The 24,269-nt window shown below is 41.8% G+C and overlaps 1 protein-coding gene across 1 annotated transcript in view; it reads right to left on the reverse strand.

Moving 5' to 3' along the window:
* The window catches only part of LOC141096233 (hydroxysteroid 11-beta-dehydrogenase 1-like protein A), a 47,543-nt gene extending 47,166 nt beyond the window's left edge, over positions 1–377 (reverse strand). Inside the window, exon 1 of the mRNA XM_073582735.1 lies at positions 221–377. Coding sequence (XP_073438836.1) covers positions 221–305 — 85 coding nt within the window. The 5' untranslated portion in view covers positions 306–377. The remainder of the gene's footprint in view (positions 1–220) is intronic.
* Positions 378–24,269: the final 23,892 nt, after the last annotated feature.

The raw sequence follows: 24,269 nt of genomic DNA on the forward strand, positions 1-24,269 counted from the left end.
ATGTTCCCAATGCTGGAAATAAAAACTAGTATAAAGATTTTGTGATTAACTCATGTTTTTGAGTACTGCTATTATTTTGAACACTACTGCACATCCCCATTTAGCTATGTTGTACAATCCCATACACTACACTATTCATGATATTTCTCATGTAGTAAGCTTGAATATGAATGTAGAAACTCCATCTACAACATGTTAAATAGAATACTAATCTACTCACCCAGAGTTATGGTCTCTGTGCTGTAAAAGTAATAGGCACAGAGCCCTACGAGCAGAGCGGACAGCAACAGCTTCATCCCTGCCATGCTGCTAGAGAACTGTTTGCTTGTGTCAGGAGAATGACCTCCAGCTTCTTTTCTAGCCTTGATAGTTTACATTCAGGGTAAACTGCTCCTCCCAGGTAAAAGTAGAAACGCTGTGTATTTTCCATTCATTTGGGTGAAACACATTGCAAACCCACTGAAAGAATTGACATTTTTGCAGATTTGAAAAAACTATTTGAAGGTTTAAATCTGCAAGGAAAGTACAAAACAGTCGCGTGTGCCAGAGACTTCAGAAATCTCATTCTCTTTGCTGATACAGTAAAACGCAGCATTCACATATACCCGAGAATCTTCCCTGTAAGCAAGAAGACATTTATTCACTTGTTTATCTTCGCGTTTTATAATTGAGAGCCGATTACAATAATGACACATGGAGACGACTCCAGATCACTGAATGTGTACTAGAATATGCGCACATGGTGTCTTCAGGAAGCCAAAACCGTCCATTTTCCAAGCCGAAAACACTTCAGGAAACTCTCTTTTTATGTGACGTTTTGCAAACCTAAAGCCTCTTTTTTACTGTTTTTCAGTTGTTTGGCTACTTTCACATTAGCGTTTTTTAGCGCTGCGCTTTGTGCACAATAGAAACGCATACAAAAATGCATCATGCGTTTTGCATGCGTTTGCTTTTTTAGGCGCATGCGTTTTAACCAGTTTCTAGCCATGTTAACTCTTAAAACGCATGCGATTTTAAACGCAGGCCTGCGCATGTACAGGCAGGCCTGCGTTCCCATAGACTGTGATGTGTTATTTTGGCGCATTCCGTGCACATGCGTTTTTGTGACACAGGTTGGACGGTTCAAAAATGCAACAGGTTGCGTCCGGCGCGCCTAGGCACACACTACAAAACCCGCATGTGCACGAAAACACATACGAACGCGTGCAAACGCTACCATGCGTCCCCATGTTAAACATAGGGGCGCGTGGCGCATGCGCATGGACATGCACGATGTGCTGCGCTAAAAAGCGCTAGTGTGAAACCAGCCTTTCCGAACGTTTTTTTGACCCCTGTCATCTTTTTTAGCGTTATTTCAATGTTTTGGAGACGCCTTTAGTACTGGTGTTTTTTGGATTTTTTTAAACTCCATTCAGCAATTAAGGAACTGCTAACATTTTAACCAATAACTCTCACGATATGCTGAAAAAGATGTGTAGGTGTTCTTTTTAGCCTTCTCATTGACTTGTGCTGTAACTATGGAGCGTCTTCATAGCAGAACCTGCCTGAAGAATGATTAAGTCACTTGACGTCTTTGCTTCTTTGGAAATCTCAAGTGGTTCAAACATCCTCGTGGAGAGGAAGTCATTTTTACATAGAAATTAATATGTTCATTCTTTAGAGCAGACCTGGACAAATAGCGGCCCGCAGGCCACATCTGGCTCTCTGGCTGTTCCAGTTGGCTGTTCCAGTTCTGCTTAGGGAACGGGAGCGAGGTATGTGTTTTTTTTTCTTTCATGTGTGTATGAGATGTGTGCCTGTATATAGGTGGCTATATGGGGCTTCATACTGTACAGCTCTGGCAAAAAATTAAGAGACCACTGCACAGTTTTATAAAAATCAGCTTCTCTACATGTCTGACAGCCATTCCATTCCAGTGTCAGTTGAATTCCAACCAGAGTACACCTCATTCTACTTAATGTGTTTCTGATTAGGTGAGCACCTGAACCAAGTCTTATTTAACAAAGTGAAGTATAAAAAACCCTGCTGTGGTGTTCACAATCCTCTTGCAAAAGGACAAGCTGGATGGCAAAACAAGTGTTAGTAATATCCTAAAAGTAATAGGAATGAAAAAATAACTTTTAACCATGCCAAAGGAGTTGAAAAGAAAAGTCTTGAGTGAGGAAAAGAAGGGACCAATTCTGGCTTTACTAGCAGAAGGGATACAGTGAGCGTCATGTTGCCTCCATCCTTAAAATTTCTAAGACGGCAGTCCATTACAACAAGGTCAAGCAGCAGACATTGGGGACAGCAAAGCTACAGACCGGCAGAGGGCGAAAATGACTCCCAACTGACCGGGATGACCGTCATCTTATTTGAATGTCACTCAGCAACCGCAGGATGACATCAAGTGACCTACAATCGGAATGGCAAATGGCAGCTGGGGTGAAGCTGTCGGGGTAGATATTGAGGGAGGGCTAAATTAACCCTTCACGGTTGAGCCAGTGATGTCCAAATTATTCCACAGAGTGTTGCTAGCAACTCAAATGACCACACGAAGACGGGGGTCTCTGTACGGGAGGATTGAGACAGATCACTAGTCCCCTTTATTTTAGTCACTTCTTTTATAATCTTTTGCTTAATTATGCAAAGTTCTCAACTACCAATAGCATCATTTCACTTTATAAGCCAATAATATTGCAAGAAAACCAGAAACAACATATATCTCCGTATCCAAATAGAAAATAGTATAATGGCATATTCTTCAGAGTTCTACACCCCCGCCTCCCTTATCTTGCACCTGATGGGAACAGTCTGGTTTCCTAACAGCCCATCCCAATTACAAAAATTTATCTTACAGCAACAAAAATGGAGAAACGAAACCTTCAGAGAAATGGAGAAATGAAACTTCAGCTCTGATTTTAGTTTTAACCCTTCACATTCCCCCCAGATAAATTTTTTTAACACATATGCAGCATCAGAGGTGCTGTCCCAAGCTAACAGCTTGAGGGGTACTGGTCTTCACATGACTGATGCCGTGTTACCAGTCATGGCTGTCGCGGCGCACCCGTCCCCTCTGTATACTGCAATTCACGAATAACAATTTTTGATGCTTTTGTAGGTAGGCATGTGCTTGGCTTCAACATCTTCATCAAGTAGCCTTTTGAGATCGGTGCAGAGAAGAGCAGGGGCAGCGACGCCTTTGGTATCATCATTAACTGTTTTAGTACAGAATTTCCTAATACATACAGAAATACACCAAAGAACAAGTTTTAGTATCACATATGCAACAAGGATACAGGCATCAATTTGCAACAAGCTTTGTAAGATCCCAGCTATCCAGCCCCCAATTCCCTTAAACCAATTGGCTGGATTGAGAAAGGAGAAGGTATCTGACCACCAACTGACCTTATTACGATCATTGTCTTTATCATATTGATCTCTGAGTCTTTGAATATCTTCTAACTTTAACTTTTAACTTCTACCAATAATAATATGGAAAATGTGAAAAACCAAAACATTATGCCCCCTTTATATGCTATTGGCTTGTTGGGTGATAAGAAGAACTTGATAGGGACCGTCATACAAGGGTTCTAGTCCGTGCTTCCTGACATGCCTTTTCACGACTACCAAATCACCAGGCTTCAGGTTATAACAGGTGTCGGTTTCTGCTGAATCTGGAAAAGAAGAAGAAACTAGAGCATAGGTGTTAGCAAGATTTTTACTAAGCTGAATAACACACTGAACAGCATGGTCAGTTTCTTCTGATAACTGCTGAGGCTGGAAATTCGCAACTGGGGGCCTAGCACCAAACAATATCTCATATGGGGACAAGCCATGTTTTGTAATAGGGGTAGTATGAATGTGGTATAGTACAATGGGTAGGAGCTCTGGCCATGGAGCTGTAGTCTCCTGCATCATTTTGGTCAATTGTCCCCTCAGTGTGCCGTTCAGCCTCTCAACTTTCCCACTGGATTGTGGGTCATACGGAGTATGGAGGGCTACAGAGGATCCAAGCATTGTCAGAACTTCTTGGTACACATGAGAAGAAAAGGCCAGACCTTGATCACTTTCAACAACTTCTGGAACCCCATATCTGCATATAACTTCCATCACCAGTTTCTTCGCTGTGGTCTTCGCAGTCATATTGGTAACAGGGAATGCTTCCGGCCAACTGGAGAACATGTCAACAACAACCAAACAATATTCATACCTTCCAGACTTAGGTAACGTGATATGGTCCACCTGGAGCCTTTGGAAAGGATAGTCGGGCTTAGCAAGATGCTTCGGGGGTACACGTTGAAGTTGACCGGGATTACAAGTCTGACAGATATTACAGGCATGGTTGAGCGCTGTCAAAACTGTGATACAGGAAAGATGTATATATTTGTACCGTGTTAGCCAGTAGATAGAAAAATATTCAGGATTGAGAGTCCTCAGTAGTTGATACCTTTTAATGGCTAACTGAAAAGATGGTAACACATTGCAAGCTTTCGAGACTACTCAGGTCTCTTCATCAGGCTAGACTAATACAAAATCTGAAGTCACATATTTATGCACAATACAGCCTAGAAAAAATGCAATAGATAAGACAAGTGACGTGAAGCAGAACTATCAATATGGGAGAGGGAGAAACATAAATATAAACATTGGACCAGTTCATAGATAAGGAGTCCGGATGTTTTATGGTCCTCTGATTGGGGTCTAGTTCTGTGTTGTGATGCCCCCACAAGGTTTTAAAAGGAAATTCCTTAATTGATGTAAAAAGACATAAATCCATGCGACACATTCATTCCAGCACTGAGAGTGTCAAAGATCGTCATAAATTTGTACTCCCAAACTCGTCTCTCTCTCTGAGAATTGAAGTTACCTTTCAATACCAGTAATTTCATATCCTCGTTGCTGTGATCACAGCTTAGGGAGACACACGAGTTGGTCCTTTTTCCAGAGACCATTATCCATTCGCGCCCCGTCAGTCTTCCATTGCTTCACCTCTTCCTTTGGAGACATTCTCTGCGTTGTCATTAAGCGGTCTCGCGGGGTCCGACAGAAAACTTCAGTCTGTTGTAGATCAGTGTATCCCGTGTGGAATCTACGAAACTCATCAGCATATCTTGAACCATCCGTGTATAACACCAGATCAGGATTTGGGAGTGAATTCTCACTGGCATTTGGTGGAGTAGCTGTTTCTTCAGTCAGAAGTTGGGAACAATCATGTTGGAGATAATCCTCCTCACTGCCATCTATCCTTATAGTTCATTATACCATCTTTCAAGGCATTGTAAAGGGGTTGCATTATGCAGGATGCATCAGGTATCCACTGACAAAAATAAGTGCATAGTCCAAGAAAACGCTGGAGTTCAGTTTCATCTAGTTTCATCTTTTGAGAAAGGAAGGGAGCTGGCAGCTATTTTTCTTTCTTTTGCGAGGTGTCTGGCACCCTGAAGGAGACAGTGACCCAAGAATATCACTTGACCAAGGCAGAGCTGAAGTCTCGAGGCCGAAACCCGACAGTTCAGTGCTGCCAGATACTTAAGGAGGCTAACAATGGCAGCAATGGCAAAAGACAACTGCTCATATATTTTTTCTTTTTTGTAAACTGGTTGGGACTGTTTTGGGCCCCTTGTGGCATCTGTGGGAAAGGCATGCAAAATACAGATTTCCTCACTGTCTTCATCTACATAGGGATTATATAACGTAAGAACCATCTGACCATCATCTTGGAATTGTATTCTGGAGCGGAACTGTGATAATAAATCTGCCCCCTAGTAAATTTACTGGACATGTGGGAGAGATTACAAACTGAGCAGTAGGGTCCCACAGGGATAGGATTTATAAAAGTATATTAATTGGGTCTGCCATCTACCCCGATTAAAACAGCAGGGGAATGACAATCTCTCTGAAAGTGTCTGAGTCGGGCACAGCACCAGAATTGCAGACGAGAATTAGCAGGGAGGGCTGGGGTTTGCTGTGTGTGAACGAGCTGTGGTGGGGGCGATGTGGGAGGGGGAGCTGGTATTGGAGGGAGAACTGGAGCAGCTGCAGTTGCTAGCTTGCTTTTTTTTTCTTTCCCTGCTGATACAGAGCTGGTTAAACTTTTTTTTTCTGGATCTGGAAGGGGGTGGATACTCATAACCACTAGCAATATTAGGCATAACAGGGACTGAGGCAGGTGGCGGTGGCTGATAATAGATACCGTGAGCATTTAACAAAGAAAGGTGGGGGCTGCGACTCTCGGTCTCCTTGTACAATTGTCATCTAGCAGGGAGACCTCTTCTTTCAAATCATCACTTTTAACTATTTACCTGCCTGACACATTAGTCTCGATCTCAGTTCCTTCTTTAATCACTTTCTCACGGCACAGTCACTTTCTTGAACCACATAATAATAGACAATTTTTCCTTCTTCAACATAGCAGTAACAGAAACAATCAGAATTCACTTTCTCTGTTCTTCCTAACACCTTTGTTACACAATTCATGTGCCAGGCCACAAAATTCTTCTTTTCCTTCCACGGATTCTCTCATTTAGAGCTAAATATCGTTACTTCAGTTGTGCACAGATCTGGAGCGGCCGTATCAGTCTGTTCCACAGGGTCAACCCCCTCTGGGAAGCCCAAAATTCAACGCGGTACTCAGTGAAAGGAGGAGGGCGTCTCAGACTATCCCTCCGGACACCTCTGGTTATATATATCTATCTATGTATACCTGAGTTACGTATCCTACGCAGTCTTCGATCACATCACCACGCCTGACTCTAACAGTGAATTCAGGATTTCAGGATATTTTGACTATAAAGAGAGTCACAATCACTGGTCAATCCGGGGTGTCCATCCCTTATGAGGTACGGTTCGAGCACTGGGCCCCCAACGGGACTGCACCTCTATATGATTCCACCCATGAATCACCCCACCACGGGGACAAACCTCAGATCCTCTTTGCAGCCACAAGCACAGGAAAACCACACCAACGGTCAGTCTGAACAGTATAACTGCCAACTTACCGTGGTTATTGTGGGGGATGATCAGTCCCAATTTTCCAGCACCTGTGTCCACTCCGAGGGTCCTTTGTCTTGTAGTCCTCCGGGGGCAGAGGCGTCCTTGTTCGGGGGCCCCACGTTGGGTGGCCAGCTGTCTGGGTAGCTATTGAGGGCTAAATTAACCCTTCACGGTTGAGCCAGTGATGTCCAAATTATTCCACAGAGTGTTTCTAGCAACTCAAATGACCACACGGAGACGGGGGTCTCTGTATGGGAGGATCGAGACAGATCACTAGTCCCCTTTATTTTAGTCACTTCTTTTATAATCTTTTGCTTAATTATGCAAAGTTCTCAACTACCAATAGCATCATTTCACTTTATAAGCCAATAATATTGCAAGAAAACCGGAAACTACATATATGTCCGTATCCAAATAGAAAATAGTATAATGGCATATTCTTCAGAGTTCTACACCCCCGCCTCCCTTATCTTGCACCTGATGGGAACAGTCTGGCTTCATGACAGCCCATCCCAATTACAAAAATTTATCTTACAGCAACAAAAATGGAGAAACGAAGCCTTCAGAGAAATGGAGAAATGAAACTTCAGCTCTGATTTTTGTTTTAACCCTTCACATTGTGCACGGCAAGAACAGTTCGTAACAGGCTCCTAGAGGCAGGGCTCAAGTCATGTAAAGGTAGAGAAAAGCCTTTCATCAATGATAAGCAAAGGAGAGCCAGGCTGAAGCTTACCAAAGACCATAAGGATTGGACTGGAGTAAGGTAATCTTCTCTGATGAGTCTAATTTTCAGCTTTGCCCAACACCTGGTCATCTAATGGTTAGACGGAGACCTGGAGAGGTGTACAAGCCACAGTGTCTTGCACCCACTGTGATATTTGGTGGAGGATCGGTGATGATTTGGGGATGCTTCAGCAAGGCTGGAATTGGACAGGTTAATCTTTGCAAAGGACATATGAGTCAAGCTGCATGCAAGGCTATCCTGGAAAAACTGTTGATTCCTTCTGCTCAGGCAGTGTTCCCCAACTCTGAGGACTGTTTTTTACAGCAGGACAATGCGCCATGCCACACAGCTAGGTCAATCAATGTTTGGATGAAGGACCATCACATCAAACCCCTTTCGTGGCCAACCCAATCTTCTGACCTGAACCCCATTGAAAACCTCTGGAATGTAATCAAGAGAAAGATGGATAGTCACAAGCCATCAAACAAAGAAGAACTACTTACATTTTTGTACTAGGAGTGGCATAAGGTCACCCAAAAGTAGTGTGAATGACTGGTGGAAAGCATGCCAAGACGCATCAAATCTGTGATTAAAAATCATGGTTATTTCACAAAATATTGACTTCTGAACTCTTCCTGAATTAAAACAGTATCGTTTCTAAATGATTATGAGCTTGTTTTCTTAGCATTAATTGAGGTCTGCAAGCACTGCATTTGAAGCGCCCCTAGGGCCGTGGGATACTCGGTACCCGGTCAGTACTTAACCCCTTCATGACCAAGCCTATTTTGACCTTAATGTCCAGGCCATTTTTTGCAATTCTGACCAGTGTCCCTTTATGAGGTAATAACTCAGGAACGCTTCAACGGATCCTAGCGATTCTGAGTTTGTTTTTTCGTGACATATTGAGCTGCATGTTAGGTCAATAAGTTTTGCATTTATTTTTGAAAAAATTGGAAATTTGGCAAAAATTTTGAAAATTTCACAATTTTCAAATTTTCATTTTTCATTCTGCTAAACCAGAGAGTTATATGACACAAAATAGGTACTAAATAACATTTCCCACATGTCTACTTTATATCAGCACAATTTTGGAAGCAACATTTTTTTGTTAGGAAGTTATACGGGTTAAAAGTTGACCAGTGATTTCTAATTTTTACAACAAAATTTACAAAACCATTTTTTTTAGGGACCACCTCACATTTGAAGTCACTTTGAGGGGTCTATATGGCAGAAAATGCCCTAAAGTGACACCATTCTAAAAACTGCACCCCTCAAGCTACACAAAACTGCATTCAAGAAGATTATTAACCCTTCAGATGCTTCACAGGAACTAAAGCAACGTGGAAGGAAAAAAATGGACATTTTAATTTTTCCAACAAAAATTTTCTTTTAGCATCAATTTTTTCATTTTCACATGGGCAACAGGAAAAAATGGATTCTAAAGTTTCTTGGGCAATTTCTCCTGAGTACACCGATACCTCATATGTGGTCATAAACCACTGTTTGGGCACACGACAGGGCTCAGAAGGGAAGGAGCGCCATTTGACTTTTTGAATGGAAAATATGCTGGAATATTTAGCGGTTGCCATGTTGCGTTTGGAGAGCCCCTGTGTGCCTAAACATTGGAGCTCCCCCACAAGTGACCCCATTTTGGAAACTATACCATACAAGGAACTTATCTAGATGCACAGTGAGTACTTTGAACCCCAAGGTGCTTCACAAATTGATCTGTTAAAAAAAAGTACTTTTTTCACAAAAATTTTATTTTAGCCTTGGTTTTTTCATTTTCACATGGGCAGTAGGATAAAATGGATCCTAAAATTTGTTGAGCAATTTCTCCTGAGTACACCGATACCTCATATGTGGTCATAAACTACTGTTTGGGCGCACGGTAGGGCCCGGAAGGGAAGAAGCGCCATTTGACTTTTTGAATGGAAAATTAGCTCCAATCGATAGCAGACACCATGTCGCGTTTGGAGAGCCCCTGTGTGCCTAAACATTGGAGCACCCCCACAAGTGACCCCATTTTGGAAACTAGTGCCCCCAAGGAACTTATCTTTATGCATAGTGAGCACTTTGAATCCTCAGGTGCTTCACAAATTGGTCTGTAAAAATGAAAAAGTACTTTTTTTTCACAAAAATTTTCTTTTAGCCTCAATTTTTTTATTTTCACATGGGCAACAGGATATAATGGATCCTAAAATTTGTTGGAAAATTTCTCCTGAGTACACCAATACCTCATATGTGGTCATAAATCACTGTTTGGGCGCATGGCAGGCCCAGAAGGGAAAGAGCACCATTTGACTTTTTGAATGGAAAATTAGCTCCAATCGTTAGCGGACACCATGTCACGTATGGAGAGCCTCTGTGTGCCTCAACATGGGAGCTCCCCCACAAGTATTCTATTTTGGAAACTAGACCCCCCAAGGAACTTATCTAGATGTGTGGTGAGCACTTTGAACCCCCAAGTGCTTCACAGAAGTTTATAACGCAGAGCCGTGAAAAGAAAAAATCATTTTTTTCTCCAAAAAATGATTTTTCAGCCAGCAAATTTTTATTTTCACAAGGGTAACAGAAGAAATTGGACCCCAAAAGATGTTGCTCAGTTTGTCTTGAGTACTCTGGTACCCCAAATGTGGGGGGACCACTGTTTGGGCACACGTCGGGGCTTGGAAGGGAAGTAGTGACGTTTTGAAATGCCGACTTTGATGGAATGGTCTGCGGGCGTCATGTTACGTTTACAGAGTCTCTGATGTGCCTAAACAGTAGAAACCCCCCACAAGTGACCCCATTTTGGAGACTAAACCCCCCAAGGAACTTATCTAGATGTGTGGTGAGCACTTTGAAACCCCAAGTGCTTCACAGAAGGCTATAACGTAGAGCTGTGAAAATAAAAAATCATTTTTTTTCCTCAAAAAAATGATTTTTTAGCCTGTAATTTTTTATTTTCACAAGGGTAACAGAAGAAATTGAACTCCAAAAGTTCTTGTCCAGTTTGTCCTGAGTACGCTGATACCCCATATGTTGGGGTAAACCACTGTTTGGGCATCTGGCAGAGCTCGGAAGGGAGAGAGCACTGTTTGACTTTTTGAACACAAAATTGGATGGAATCAATGGTGGTGCTATGTCATGTTTGGAGACGCCCTCATGTGCCTAAATAGTGGAAACCCCTCAATTCTAACTCAACCTTAACCCCAACACACCCCTAAACCTAACAAAAACCCTAACCACAACCCTATCCCCAACACATCCCTAACCCTAATCCCAACCCTAACCATAACCCTAACCACAAGCCTAACCCTAACCACAACACAACCCTAACCCTAATTTAACTCTAATTCCAACCCAAACCCAAATTCCAACCCTAACCCTAACAGTAATTCCAACCCTAACCCTAATTCTAACCCTAACCCTAATGGAAAAATAAAAATAAAAATATTTTCTTTATTTTATTATTTGTACCTATGGGGATGATAAGGTGGGGTGATTTATGATTTTTTTATTTTGATCACTGTGAGAGTTTATCACAGTGATCAAAATAGAATAGAATCATAGAATCGTAGAGTTGGAAGGGACCTCCTGGGCCATCTGGTCCAACCCCCTGCTCAAAGCAGGATTCGCTAAATCATCCCAGTCAGATGTCTGTCCAGCCTCTGTTTGAAGACTTCCATTGAAGGAGAACTCACCACTTCTCGTGGCAGCCTGTTCCACTCATTGATCACTCTAACTGTCAAAAAGTTTTTTCTAATATCTAATCTGTGTCTCTTCCCATTCAGTTTCATCCCATTGCTTCTAGTCTTTCCTTGTGCAAATGAGAATGAATGAATGAATGGAATCTGCAGCTTTGCAGATTCGACGAGCGAACTGCGCATGCGCCTGCCATTTTGGAAGATGGCGGCGCCCAGGAGAAAGGAGGGACACCAGGAGCGGCACGGGGACATAGGAGGTACCGGGGGGGTGGAGGGGAGCGGAGGGAAGCGGGGGGGAGCAGATGATGACAGCAGCGGCAGATCGCCACCATCAATCGGTGGCAGGGGAAGATCGCCCATGTCAACCGGTGGGGGGAATTGTGTATTATATAGTGTGGTACTACTGTAGGGTGCACAAGTAGGTTACCCAAACCAAAGTCCAATAATAAAGAATAACTTGGCACTCAACTTAAGGCGTAAGTAGAAGATAATTTTTATTTGCACAGTCTGTATAACGTTTCAACATGGCCTTCATCAGTCGTCTGCAACCAAAAAGAAAAACCCAAAATAAATACAGGCATATAATCAATATGTCCCATTCCAAACATATGAAAAATTGCATCATATACTTCACAAACGTGATAATTGAAATACATTAACACGATGAAAAATCATTATAAGAGGAGTACAATGAAAAATTTAATTGTGTTGAGAGCCAGATGGGAAGACTGGAAAAAGAAAGAAAAAAAGGAAAAAACAAGAAAAAAGTTATAAACCTACCTGACTGCTTAAAATTGTTGTGGTAATATGAAGTTCAAGCTTAGGACCCTATTGAAGTGCAATATATAACAATATCAGTGTGGAAAAAAGGGGGTTATCCACAAGAGAAAGAGACATAAGGTATAACAAAATACCTGTGTATAGTAGATTATAGGTGAGCTGTCCAGCTCCCTATAGTAGTGGGATATTGTGTATTAATGTAGTGAAAAAAAAATCCCGAGGAACTGATGGATTCCTATTATGGTAGGATACTGTAAATTCACAACAGTCCAGAGTAGCTGATGGCAGAACCTTTGTGAGGCCAAGAGAAAACAGATCATAAATATTGGAACCCCACAGGAGGAGTTGAATCAGTGATGATTAGGGTGATATAATAAAGATATCTGCTATGTTGAAAACGAGGCTTGTAATAGAATTTTCTGTTGGGAATATATATACATAGATATAGTAAAATAATGTAAAGTGAGCTATAAATATCTGTATAGAGAGAGTTATGAAACAGGAGGCACTTTTACCTGTCACTATAGTGGATTCCATATATCAGTGTGTCAGCTCCCCGTGAAGCTGTAAATAAAGGTACCAAGAAGCTATTATAGTCCCATAGAAAAATGGTATTAGGTATATAGTGAATGTGTGGGCATAATAATCAAAGTAGTTCTTACCATAGGTGGTCAGTAGTGCTGGGCGTCAGATTAGACGTGGTTTCCACCGCTTGTCATATCGGTGTGAGAATGCTGGAGACTAAATAAGGAAGGGGCGGGACTAAGGTAACATGTGCCCCACACAGCTAGACAGGAGGTGACAATAGCGTGCATTCCAGAGACAGGAAGCCGCTATTGTTTGCATTCCACAGGCAGGAGGTGGTACTGTGTGTGCTCTGCCAATATGTAAATAGGCCACCCTAACGTTCCAAGGACCGGAAGTAGTTGTGCTTAATAAGTATGTTAATGTACCCCATAGCATTCTACCAGTGTATGGGGAATTGAGATAATACTTCTGATTATGCAAGTAGCCTGGTAACATCTAGTAATCACATGTAATATATACTGTGGGAGTATGTGTCTCATTTAACCCCTGGTGTGGTGATTATAGATGTGAACCAAATAGGGTACCCATATAAAAATAAAAAATGGGAAAAAGAAATATAAAAATAAAATAATGAAATAAAAAATAATGAGAAAAAAATCAGAAAAATAAAATAAATTTTTAAAAGGGGGTAAGTTACTCTACAGGGTAATGCATTCTTGATACCCTTTGTGAATAGAGTTGCAGTCGAGTAGGACAGTGGTGAGAAGGACGAAAATGTGAAGATAGCCTGGAGCAATCAATATAAGCGACTCTGTAATAAAAGGAAAACCATATTACTCTATAATAATAGACCAGTCAATGGAACATGGATAAGTGTAAGTTGTTACAGCTTTTACAAATACAGAAATGTCCACAACTTATACAAACACTGAAGTGTCCACGTGAGCATTCTTTACATAGGAATCACTTGAAAAAATGGGAACAACATAATGGTCTAAGTCATGAACCTACATGATAGATAATAAATCATAGTCCCGGTTTAACCCTTAGGGGTTAATGTCTGTAATTCATGAATCCAAAAGGATTCCTGTCTCTTTAATATCCTGATGCGGTCTCCCCCACGTCTCGGGGCTGGGACATGTTCAATTACTTGAAATTTGAGTTGGGACACATTGTGTCCAAATTCATGAAAGTGATGGGGCAAAGAAACATGTCCCAGCCCCGAGACGTGGGGGAGACCGCATCAGGATACTAAAGAGACGGGAATCCCATTAGCCTTGCCCTCTTCTCCAGCAGCCATATTGACCTCATGGATGCTGACATGCGGTTCATCTTTCTGATTTTCAGCCCATCTGGTTGTTTATCTCCACATACCACAGTCAGTGAGTTATTATTTTCCCCTTGTTAGAGTTCATCATATTGCATGGTCACACAAAACCCATTCATACAAGAAAAACACAACACAATCTTATGGCAAAAATGGCCGTGATATTTATTTAGGGTTACTTAACTTAAATTAATAAATTACTTAAATAAATTACTTCAGTATTATTTACCAGAATTCCATGCCAATAACCAATCCACCTATCTCCTGAGCGATTTTTCCACAAATAAACATCACGACAAGATTAAATAAATAAGGAAGGGGAGGGTGGGATCTTCTTTTCTTCATCCAAAATCGTAATAGGGAAAACCAGGTATAACAAGGCTATTTATATCTTAAAATAGCCTGCCAAATTAATAAGTAGCCAAAAGGGAGCCGTTAGAAAATGCGCCAGAAAACTGTTTAGAACTAGTGATGCGCGAGTATACTTGTTGCTTGGGCTTTCCCAAGCATGCTCAGGTGTCCTCCTAGTGTTTTAGCGTGCTCGGAGATTTAGTTTTCGGTGTCTTATCTGCATGATTTGCGACTTGCAGACAGGCTGAACACATGTGGGAATTCCCTAACAAACAGGCATTCCTCACATGTATTCAAGCTGTGATTGGAAAACGCCAATCATGCAGCTGAGATGACGAAAACTAAATCTCCTAGTACGCTAAAATACTCGGAGACCACCCGAGCATGCTCGAAAAACCCGTGCAAGGAGTATACTCGCTCATCACTATTTAGAACCAGTCTGAACTTGCTCGTGGATCACCACAGCTAACATGTTGACCTTAGTTTGACAATATTTCTTTTGCCAGAAATTGCCGTGATATTTATTTAGGGTTACTTAACTTAAATTAATAAATTGCTTAAATAAATTACTTCAGTATTATTTACCAGAATTCCATGCCAATAACTAATCCACCCATCTCCTGGGAGATTTTCCCACAAGCCAAGACTCAAAGAGTCATGGCCCCCCACAACAACACAGCCATTTCTCTACCATTGACTGCAAATTTAAATTAAATAAATCAAGTCCTATATCAAACAAATGAACTAAATCACTTCTGTACAAACCAGGCAAAAAAACCTTCAAGGTTCATTCCCCTATTAACTTTCTTACGTATGTTATCTAAAAACAAAAAATTACTCCTAACCCAAATTAGTCTGGGAACGATTTTAAAAAAAGCCAGTTTGTGGAAAGATTGTTTTAAACCTGTAACATCAGACCTCAAAATAGCTAGTAAATCCAAAGTTTTAATTTTTCCAATATCGTTCCCAACCACATGAAAAAATCACTAAATCTTTATAAGGGAGCCAATTACAATATTTTTTGAACTCATTAACAAAGTTAGACCATCTCATACCATGAACGCTGTGCCAAAAGATTTGTACACTAGCAGGATTAAAAGAAAGGTTCTCTGTATACGATCGTTGACTAGCTCTCTTCTGAGCCCAAAGCAATAAAGGAATGCCCGATAATCCATACTACAGTTGGACCTGTAATCAAATTAAAAATTAATAAACATACAAATCATGACGGACATTTAATTTAAATAAAGCTCTCATACTCCCATCTTCCTAATTGCATAATCTCAGAATTGCAAAGACCAGACATTGATGCCTCGGTAGCTGCGCCAATTCTGAAAGAATGCAAAGTTATCTTGAGGTGATACTTACCCAACAAGCATAAACATTTTTTAAGAATACAGTTAAATTGAAAATTAGCTGGTGAATTATCCTTATGGATAAACAAGGGGCCTGGAACATTAGGCCTCCTGAGTATCCATTTTTTTTAATGTTGCCTACAGGGCAAATCACTGGATCAGATATAAATTCCACTTTTAATCTAGACCCCCTGCCCACTTGGTCTGTTTTAGATTTCCTTATGAAAATGAAGAGAAAGGAATCATGTAAACTAATATCAGATATCATGAGACCAGAAGACTCTGCTTTCTTAGCAGAAATTAGCTCACCTATACGAAGGGCCCCGAAAAAGCAGAGCAAAATAGAGAAGCTTCATCAGGATTTAAGCACACTTTATTTAAAGATAAACAAAGGTCTTTTAACAGGGGAAGAGATATGGGGCGTCGAGAATCGAGCCTAAATTTACCTCTTTTAAAGCCCTTTAAAATTGCTTTATAGGAAAAAGACCTGTCAGTGGGGTTTTACCTAATAATTTTAAAAAGAATGATACCCCTGCAAAATATTTTGATATACCAGAGTAAGACAGGCCTTTATTCACTAGAAACTCGGTGAAATGCAAACCAGAAATGGAACTAGAAACTGTAAAATCAAAGTTATGCAAATTACAAAAATTAAACCAATGTTGCCATGCAGCCGAATAATCGGCCCATGTTCTTTTCGATAACGAATGCTCAATGAAATGTGGAATTACACTATGTGCAGAATTATTAGGCAAATGAGTATCTTGATCACATCATCCTTTTTATACATGTTGTCCTACTGCAAGCTGTATAGGCTTGAAAGCCAACTGCCAATTATGTAAATCAGGTGATTTGCATCTCTGTAATGAGGAGGGGTGTGGTCTAATGACATCAACACCCTATTTAAGGTGTGCTTAATTATTAGGCAACTTCCTTTCCTTTGGCAAAATGGGTCTGAAGAAAGATTTGACGGACTCTGAAAAGTCAAAAATCGTGAGATGTCTTGCAGAGGGATGCAGCAGTCTTGAAATTGCCAAACATTTGAAGTGTGATCACTGAACAATCAAGCATTTCATGGCAAATAGCCAACAGGGTCGCAAGAAGCGTGTTGATAAAAAAAGGCTCAAAATAACTTCCCATGAATTGAGGAAAATCAAGCGTGAAGCTGCCAAGATGCCATTTGACACCAGTGTTGCCATATTTCAGAGCTGCAAAGTTACTGGAGTATCAAAAAGCACAAGGTGTGCCATACTCAGGGACATGGCCAAGGTAAGGAAGGCTGAAACATGACCACCTTTGAACAAGAAACATAAGATACAACGTCAAGACTGGGCCAAGAAATATCTTAAGACTGATTTTTCTAAGGTTTTATGGACTGATGAAATGAGAGTGACTCTTGATGGGCCAGATGGATGGGCCCGAGGCTGGATCAGTAAAGGGCAGAGAGCTCCACTCCGACTCAGATGCCAGCAAGGTGGAGGTGGGGTACTGGTATGGGTTGGTATAATCAAAGATGAACTTGTGGGACCTTTTTGGGTTGAGGATGGAGTGAAGCTCAGCTCCCAGACCTACTGCCAGTTTCTTGAAGACACCTTCTACAAGCAGTGGTACAGGAAGAAGTCGGTATTGTTCAAGAAAAACATGATTTTCATGCAGGACAATGCTCCATCACATGCATCCAAATACTCCATAGCATGGCTGGCCAGTAAAGGTCTAAAAGAAGGAAAAATAATGACATGGCCCCCTTGTTCACCTGATCTGAACCCCATAGAGAATCAGTGGTCCCTCATAAAATGTGAGATCTATAGGGAGGGAAAACAGTACACCACTCGGAACAGTGTCTTGGAGGCTGTGGTGGCTGTTGCACGCAATGTTGATCGTAAACAGATCAAGAAACTGACAGAATCTATGAATGGAAGGCTTTTGAGTGTCATCGTAAAGAAAGGTGGCTATATTGGTCACAGATTTTCTTTTTTTTGTTTTTGAATGTCAGAAATGTTTATTTCTAAATTTTGTGTTGTTATATTAGTTTACCTGGTGAAAATAAACAAGCGAGATGGGTATATATTTGGTTTTTATTAAGTTGCCCAATAATTCTGCACAGTAATAGCTACCTGAAAAAACAGATATCCTCCTAAGATAGCCAAATCTAAAAAAACCCACTCCAACTTCCAAAAATATTAAGCTTTGATATTTATGAGTCTTTTGGGTTGATTGAGAACATAGTTGTTGTTCAATAATAAAAATTATCCTCTTAAATACAACTTGCCTAATAATTCTGCACGCAGTGTTTATTGAGATTGTCCCAAATCGATGGGGGGCAGGGTGTTGCTTCCGTGTCTGCGTTGGGAACCTGTTGATGAAAAATTGACCACTGACAAAGGCATAGGGAATTAGCAATTAAAGCCTTGTCACTCGTTCCTAACGTTGCTTTAAGCCAAATGTTGTATTTTAAGCAAACTAACGCTAGATGTCTCAGAATCCTAGCCGCCCATATATTTTTTGAAGAGTATTAATGGAAAAAATTGCGCTCTGATTAGCTGAAAGGATAATTATTCTGAAATTGAGCATGAGGGAGCCCCATAAATAAATACCCCCCAAAAATGCAAAAAAGCTCCAACACCATTGCATTCTTGGTCACATTGCACTTAACCCAGATTTCAGGCCAACATTAAACTGTCCTATGAGATAAAAACAAAATTCCACAACCCAAAAAACTGCTGCTTGAAAAAATGAAAGGCAAATAGTCAGCTAACACAAAATTAGACTGCCAAAAGGATCTACCATTGAATTCTGAGAGGAATGCAAGCCAAATTCTAACATCTTCTTTCATCTCTGAATAAACTCTGACATGAGAGCAAGGAGATGAAAGGCCTTTAGTCGCGTCATAAAGACGCCTGGAAAAGACTCGGCCCATGGGCATAATTCTCAGAGCAAAATTTAGCAATTCTAATAAAGATTGCAAATCCTTAAAGATAATTTTTGTTTTGGACAGAAAGCTAGCTAGGGCTTTCTGCAGTTTTAGGATTTTTTCTACAGGAAGCCTGCATTCCATCTTCTCAGAATCCAAAGTAATACCCAAAAATTCAAATGAATTTGAAGGAAAGACTGTTTTTCACGTGCAATTGGTACCCCGAAATACTCGCACATTAGAATAAAATTGTTAAGAGTTTGTAAGCAAATTTGTGATGCAAGAGGGCCAACAAAAAGAAAATCGTGGAGTCAAATTGTCGAGATGCTGGTATTTTACACTAACACCCAATATAAAAAAGTTGAAAAGCTCTCAAAATAAAAACAGGACAAAGAAAAACCCATGGGTAAACATCTATCAAAAAAATGCTCATTCTCAAAGTAAAACCCAAGGGAGTTGAAACTATCAGGATGTACAGGGAGAATTCTAAATGCGGATTTGATGTCCGATTTGGACACCAATGCATTTTTACCAAATTTCCTAAGCAAATCTATAGCTTCATCGAATGATGAGTAGCACACAGAGCATAAAGACTTGTCTACTTCATCATTTAATGATAAACCTTTTGGATATGACAAATGATGAATTAAGTGAAAGTAGCCAGCCTCCTTTTTAGTTATAATACCTAAAGAGGAAATACGAAAATTGTGAAATGGAGGAGATGAGAATGGACCTGCTAACCTTCCTAATAATGCTTCATTAAAGATCTTGTCCCTAGTGTTAGAATCTGTTCAGTTTGTGACTATCTGCCATTTTCTTGTAGTGTTCTGTCTGCTGCTCTTTTTTCCCTGGTGCTGGGTTTGTCTTGGGTCAGGTGATTGTATCACCCTTTATTAACCTGCACCTATCTCCCATTCCTTGCTGGACAACAGTGTTAATCAGCTTGAAGTCTGGCTTGGAACCTTGCTTTGCCTCCTGTGTGTTTAATTAGTGCAGTTCTGGGGCCTCTTGTCCTGCTAGTTTTAGTTTCTGTTTTCAGTTTGTTCCTGCAGCCTTCTCTTTGTTTTTCTATTAGGAGGTGACCCGTTTTGTACCCAGTCCTTAGATCTTTCAGGGACCCCCTTCCCCCTATCTATAGGTCTTTGCTTGAGATTTACCTAGGATCGTTGGTGGGTCTATTCACAAGGAATGGGTTGCCCATCCCATCGTAGGGTATCAGCCTAGTCGCAGTGCAGGGTCAGTTTCCCCCCTCCTCCCCTAGTCCTGTGCTGCAGAACTGTAACACCAAGCAACTTTTGATTGTGAAGATAAAGAAAGTAGATTTTTTTACTTACTTACAGCCTGAAACTCTGAATGGAGGAATGTGAAAACCAAAAGAGAACACATTAATTAATAATTTACTGGTATCCAGATCTGGTTAACTGTTTAGCCAAAATAGCATTTTTTCCAGTTTCACTGGAGTCTGATCCTTTAAAACTAATATCTCTGGGATATGATTGTTGAGCGGCTTGTTTTTTGAAACATTTCGAAATGGGGTGTGCGTTACCGCAGAAAGAACCCTCGTGTTGAAATCTACAGCTGTTATTCCATTTACAAAATTACTCATTAAAGGCAAAACAAACACATTTCCTATTCACAGCAGATGTAGTTTGCTTACCTAAATACTGCCTTTGAGGGAGAATGAGGTTGATCCAAAGTCCAACATCCTTCACACCCCATTTGACCTCTGGATGAACCGCAAACTTTTGCCTAATTGCTTCATCATAGCTAAGCCATGCATAGCCACCAAAATTCCTACATGCTTCTAAAATTACATCCACATGTTGAAATAATTTGCTACAAAGATTAGGAAATTTTTCGCCGAGGACAGAAGAGTAAATTGAAAAAGCTTGAATCCAATTATTAAATGATTTGAAAGAACTATGCTTAGAATCATCTGATTCTGATTTATCTTTTTCAAATCTACCCAGCTGCTCTCTACGGGGAAGCAATGAAAATAAATCTACATACTTGTTTTCTCAAATTAATTCTTTGATAGAGGGGCTTAGGTAAAAACCCAAAGGAGACAGCTCGCAAGTAAGAACTTCCTTAAATGGGTTTTGAGGGGTTAAACTACCCATAGCAGGGACCTGACCATTTAAATTAGAAAGATCACTTGAAGGTGTAGAAGCATTAAAAGCTTCGCCCAAAGCTTCGGCTAATACATCTTTAATAATGGCTTTAAAATTGTCCTGGGAGACAGACAGGGGCACATTAAAGTTCTCACCCATTCTGGAAAAGTTCTCTTCACGATCTGGATCCGATGAGCAGCCAGCACTCAAACCCTGCAAGTCATGGGAGTGCAGTTGCGAATCAGTGGAGGCTGGTCCGTTTTCCTCTTGTCATTATCCTGTCAGCGCCGGCGTGCAGCCTCCGCTGAGCAGGGACTCACCCGCACTGTAGGGGGGCCCGGGGTCAGGTACAGCCGGAAAGTACAGATACACAGGACCTGTGGATGCTGAAGTTTAGCAAGCAGTCACAGGACCTACGGTCTTGTGACTGCAAGGGGCGGGGCTTAGTGTCCTGCTTTCAGAGATGGCAGGACATTATACAGAAATACTCAGAGTCAGGCAAAATGGAGCTCATACACAGAGATATCAGTAAAGTACCAGGGTTGAGACATAACGGATAGTCAGGGCCAAGCAGAAGTCAAAACCAAACAGACATAGAAGGTACCAAGCAGAATCCAAAGCAATATGCAGAGAACAGACCGAGTCGTACACAGAGAATCAAGCAACCAGAACACAGCACAAACACACTCAGGGGTCACCACACAATGCCAAGGGCGAAAGTATAACCGACGGGGGATGGGAGCTTCCTGAGGCTATAAGAAGCTTTCCCAGAACCAATGAGAGGCCACCATAATAGGTCCCAGGTGTGCAGGTAAGAGTCTGCACTGAGATCAAAATATTAACCCGAGAAGTGCCGGTCACCCAGCACTGGCATCATGACAGTACCCCACCCTCTCAACGGGGGGCCTCTGGACCCCCAGGCTTGCCCGGGTACCTAGCATGGAAAGCCCGAACCAAGCGATCCGCATGCATCAACCGGGCCGGCACCCATGACCTGTCCTTCGACCCATACCCCTTCCAATGAACTAGGTACTGTACTGACCGCTATACCAACCTAGAATCTACGATGTGACCAATCTCATATTCCACATGTCCCTCAACCGAAACCAGAGGAGCAGCGGACTCAGATTCTCCCTGGACTGCTTCAAAAGGCTTCAGTAGAGATCTATGGAAGACGTTAGGGATCTTGAAAGAGGGTGGAAGGCACAGCCTGTATGCTACTGGGTTGATTTTTTCCACAATCTTGTACGGGCCAATGAATTTGGGGCCCACCTTGGCTGACAGAATCTTTAACTTAAACACTTGACACTGTCCCACATAAAAGATTGGTAAGATGAGAAAGCTTGGGCTAGGGGAATCAAAATTAGGTCTATTTACTCTAGAAAAGAGAAGACTTAGGGGAGACCTAATATATATGTACAAGTATATCAGAGGACAATGCAGAGATCTCTCCAATGAACTGTTTGTATCAAGGACTGTGACAAGAACAAGGGGGCATTCTCTTCGTTTGGAGGAAAGACAATTTCTGCACCAGCATAGAAGAGGGTTCTTCATGGTAAGAGCAGTGAGGCTCTGGAATTCTCTTCCTGAGGAAGTGGTGATGGCTAACTTACTGAATGAATTTAAGAAAGGATTGGATGCTTTTCTTGTGAGTAACAGTATAGAAGGTTACGAATAACATAATATTATAGGTAGATGGTTGACCCAGCTTAGGGGAAGGAATTCCCCTATGGAGAAAATTGGCTTCTACTCTGTGGGTTTTTTGCCTTCCCCAGGATCAACAATGCAGAACAGCTGCACTAAAAATAGGCTGAACTAGATGGACATAAGGTCTTCCTTCAGCCTTCAAAAGTATGTTACTATGTTTCGCGTGGAGAGCCAAACTTTCTCTCCAACCTGAAACATGGGACCAGGTGTTCGTTTCCTGTCCGCAAAAAACTTATACCTGCCTTGAGACCTAGATATACGCCGCTGGACTTCTGCCCATGTATCTTTTAACCGCTGAACAGAGTCCTCAGCCCCGATACACCCCAAATCCAGACGAGAAAACTCACCAAAATGAGGACTGAACCCATAGTTGATCAAGAAAGGGGACATACCATACCAGTGGATTTACTCACCCGACTATTGAAGGCAAATTCAGCCAACGGCAGTGCATCGCACCAGTCATTCTGTCTAGCAGAAGTCAGACATCTAAGGATCTGTTCCAGAGACTGATTAGTGCGTTCCGTCTGACCATTACTTTCAGGATGGTATGCGGACGAAAAGGACAGAGATATCCCTAATTTTTTGCAGATAGCACGCCAAAACTTAGCCACAAACTGCACACCACGATCAGACACCACATTCAGGGGTACCCCATGCAAGTGGACCACATGCTGCACAAACAATCTGGATAAGATCTCAGCTGAAGGTAATGCGGACAGAGGAACAAAATGAGCCTGCTTTGAAAATCTGTCCACCACTACCCGTACCACCGTATTACCCCTGGAAGAGGGAAGATTGGTAATAAAATCCATGGACAGGTGGGTCCATGGTCTTTCGGGAACTTCCAAGGGCATCAGCTCCCCCGCCAGCCGGCTATGGGAGCTCTTAGAACGAGCACAGACCCCACAACCAGAAATGAATTTCTTTTTATCAGAACCAAGGGTAGGCCACCAGAAGGTCCTAGCCACCGCCAGTCGCGTGGCTGATATACCAGGGTGAGCACACAACTTGGATTCGTGGAACTCTTGCAAGAGTTTAAGGCGAAGTTGCTCTGGGACAAACAACTCGCCCCCTGGCTTGGCCGCAGGAGCCAGCGACTGGGCCCCCTCAATTGACGGTTCCAATTCAGACGAGATCCCTGCTAACACCACCCCAGGGTGCAGAATGGAGGACAGTGGCTCAGGGGCAGACACAGGGTGAAAACTACGAGATAAGGCGTCAGCCTTGACATTCTTTGACCCTGGACAGAATGTAATAGTAAACTGGAAACGAGAAAAAAAAGTGACCAACGGGCCTGTCTGGGCGTTAATCTTTTAGCAGACTCAATGTATGACAAATTTTTGTGATCAGTGATCACAGTAACCGGGTGACTGGCCCCCTCCAAAAAGTGCCTCCACTCCTCAAACGCCAACTTGACCGCAAGAAGCTCTCTATTGCCTACATCATAATTTCTTTCAGCAGCAGAGAACTTCCTGGAAAAGAAAGCACATGGCCTGAGGTTGGTTAGAGTGGCAGGCCCTTGGGACAACACTGCCCCCACCCCCACCTCGGAGGCATCCACCTCCACCACAAATGGTTTGGATGGATCTGGCTGTACCAACACAGGAGCAGACATAAAACATTTTTTCAGCATCGCAAAGGCCTCTTTTGTGAGCGAGGACTGATTTCTCACATCCAGACATTTGCATGTTAGATCCGTGAGAGGTTTGACCACCTGCGAAAACCCCCTGATAAATTTGCAGCAATAATTGGCGAACCCCAAGAAGCGCCGAAGACCCTTAAGATCTTGGGGTTGCACCCAATCCGCAATG

This window comes from Dendrobates tinctorius, unplaced genomic scaffold (genome assembly GCF_039654945.1).
Source record: "Dendrobates tinctorius isolate UK_male_01 unplaced genomic scaffold, ASM3965494v1 ptg000073l, whole genome shotgun sequence".
NCBI lineage: Eukaryota > Metazoa > Chordata > Amphibia > Anura > Dendrobatidae > Dendrobates > Dendrobates tinctorius.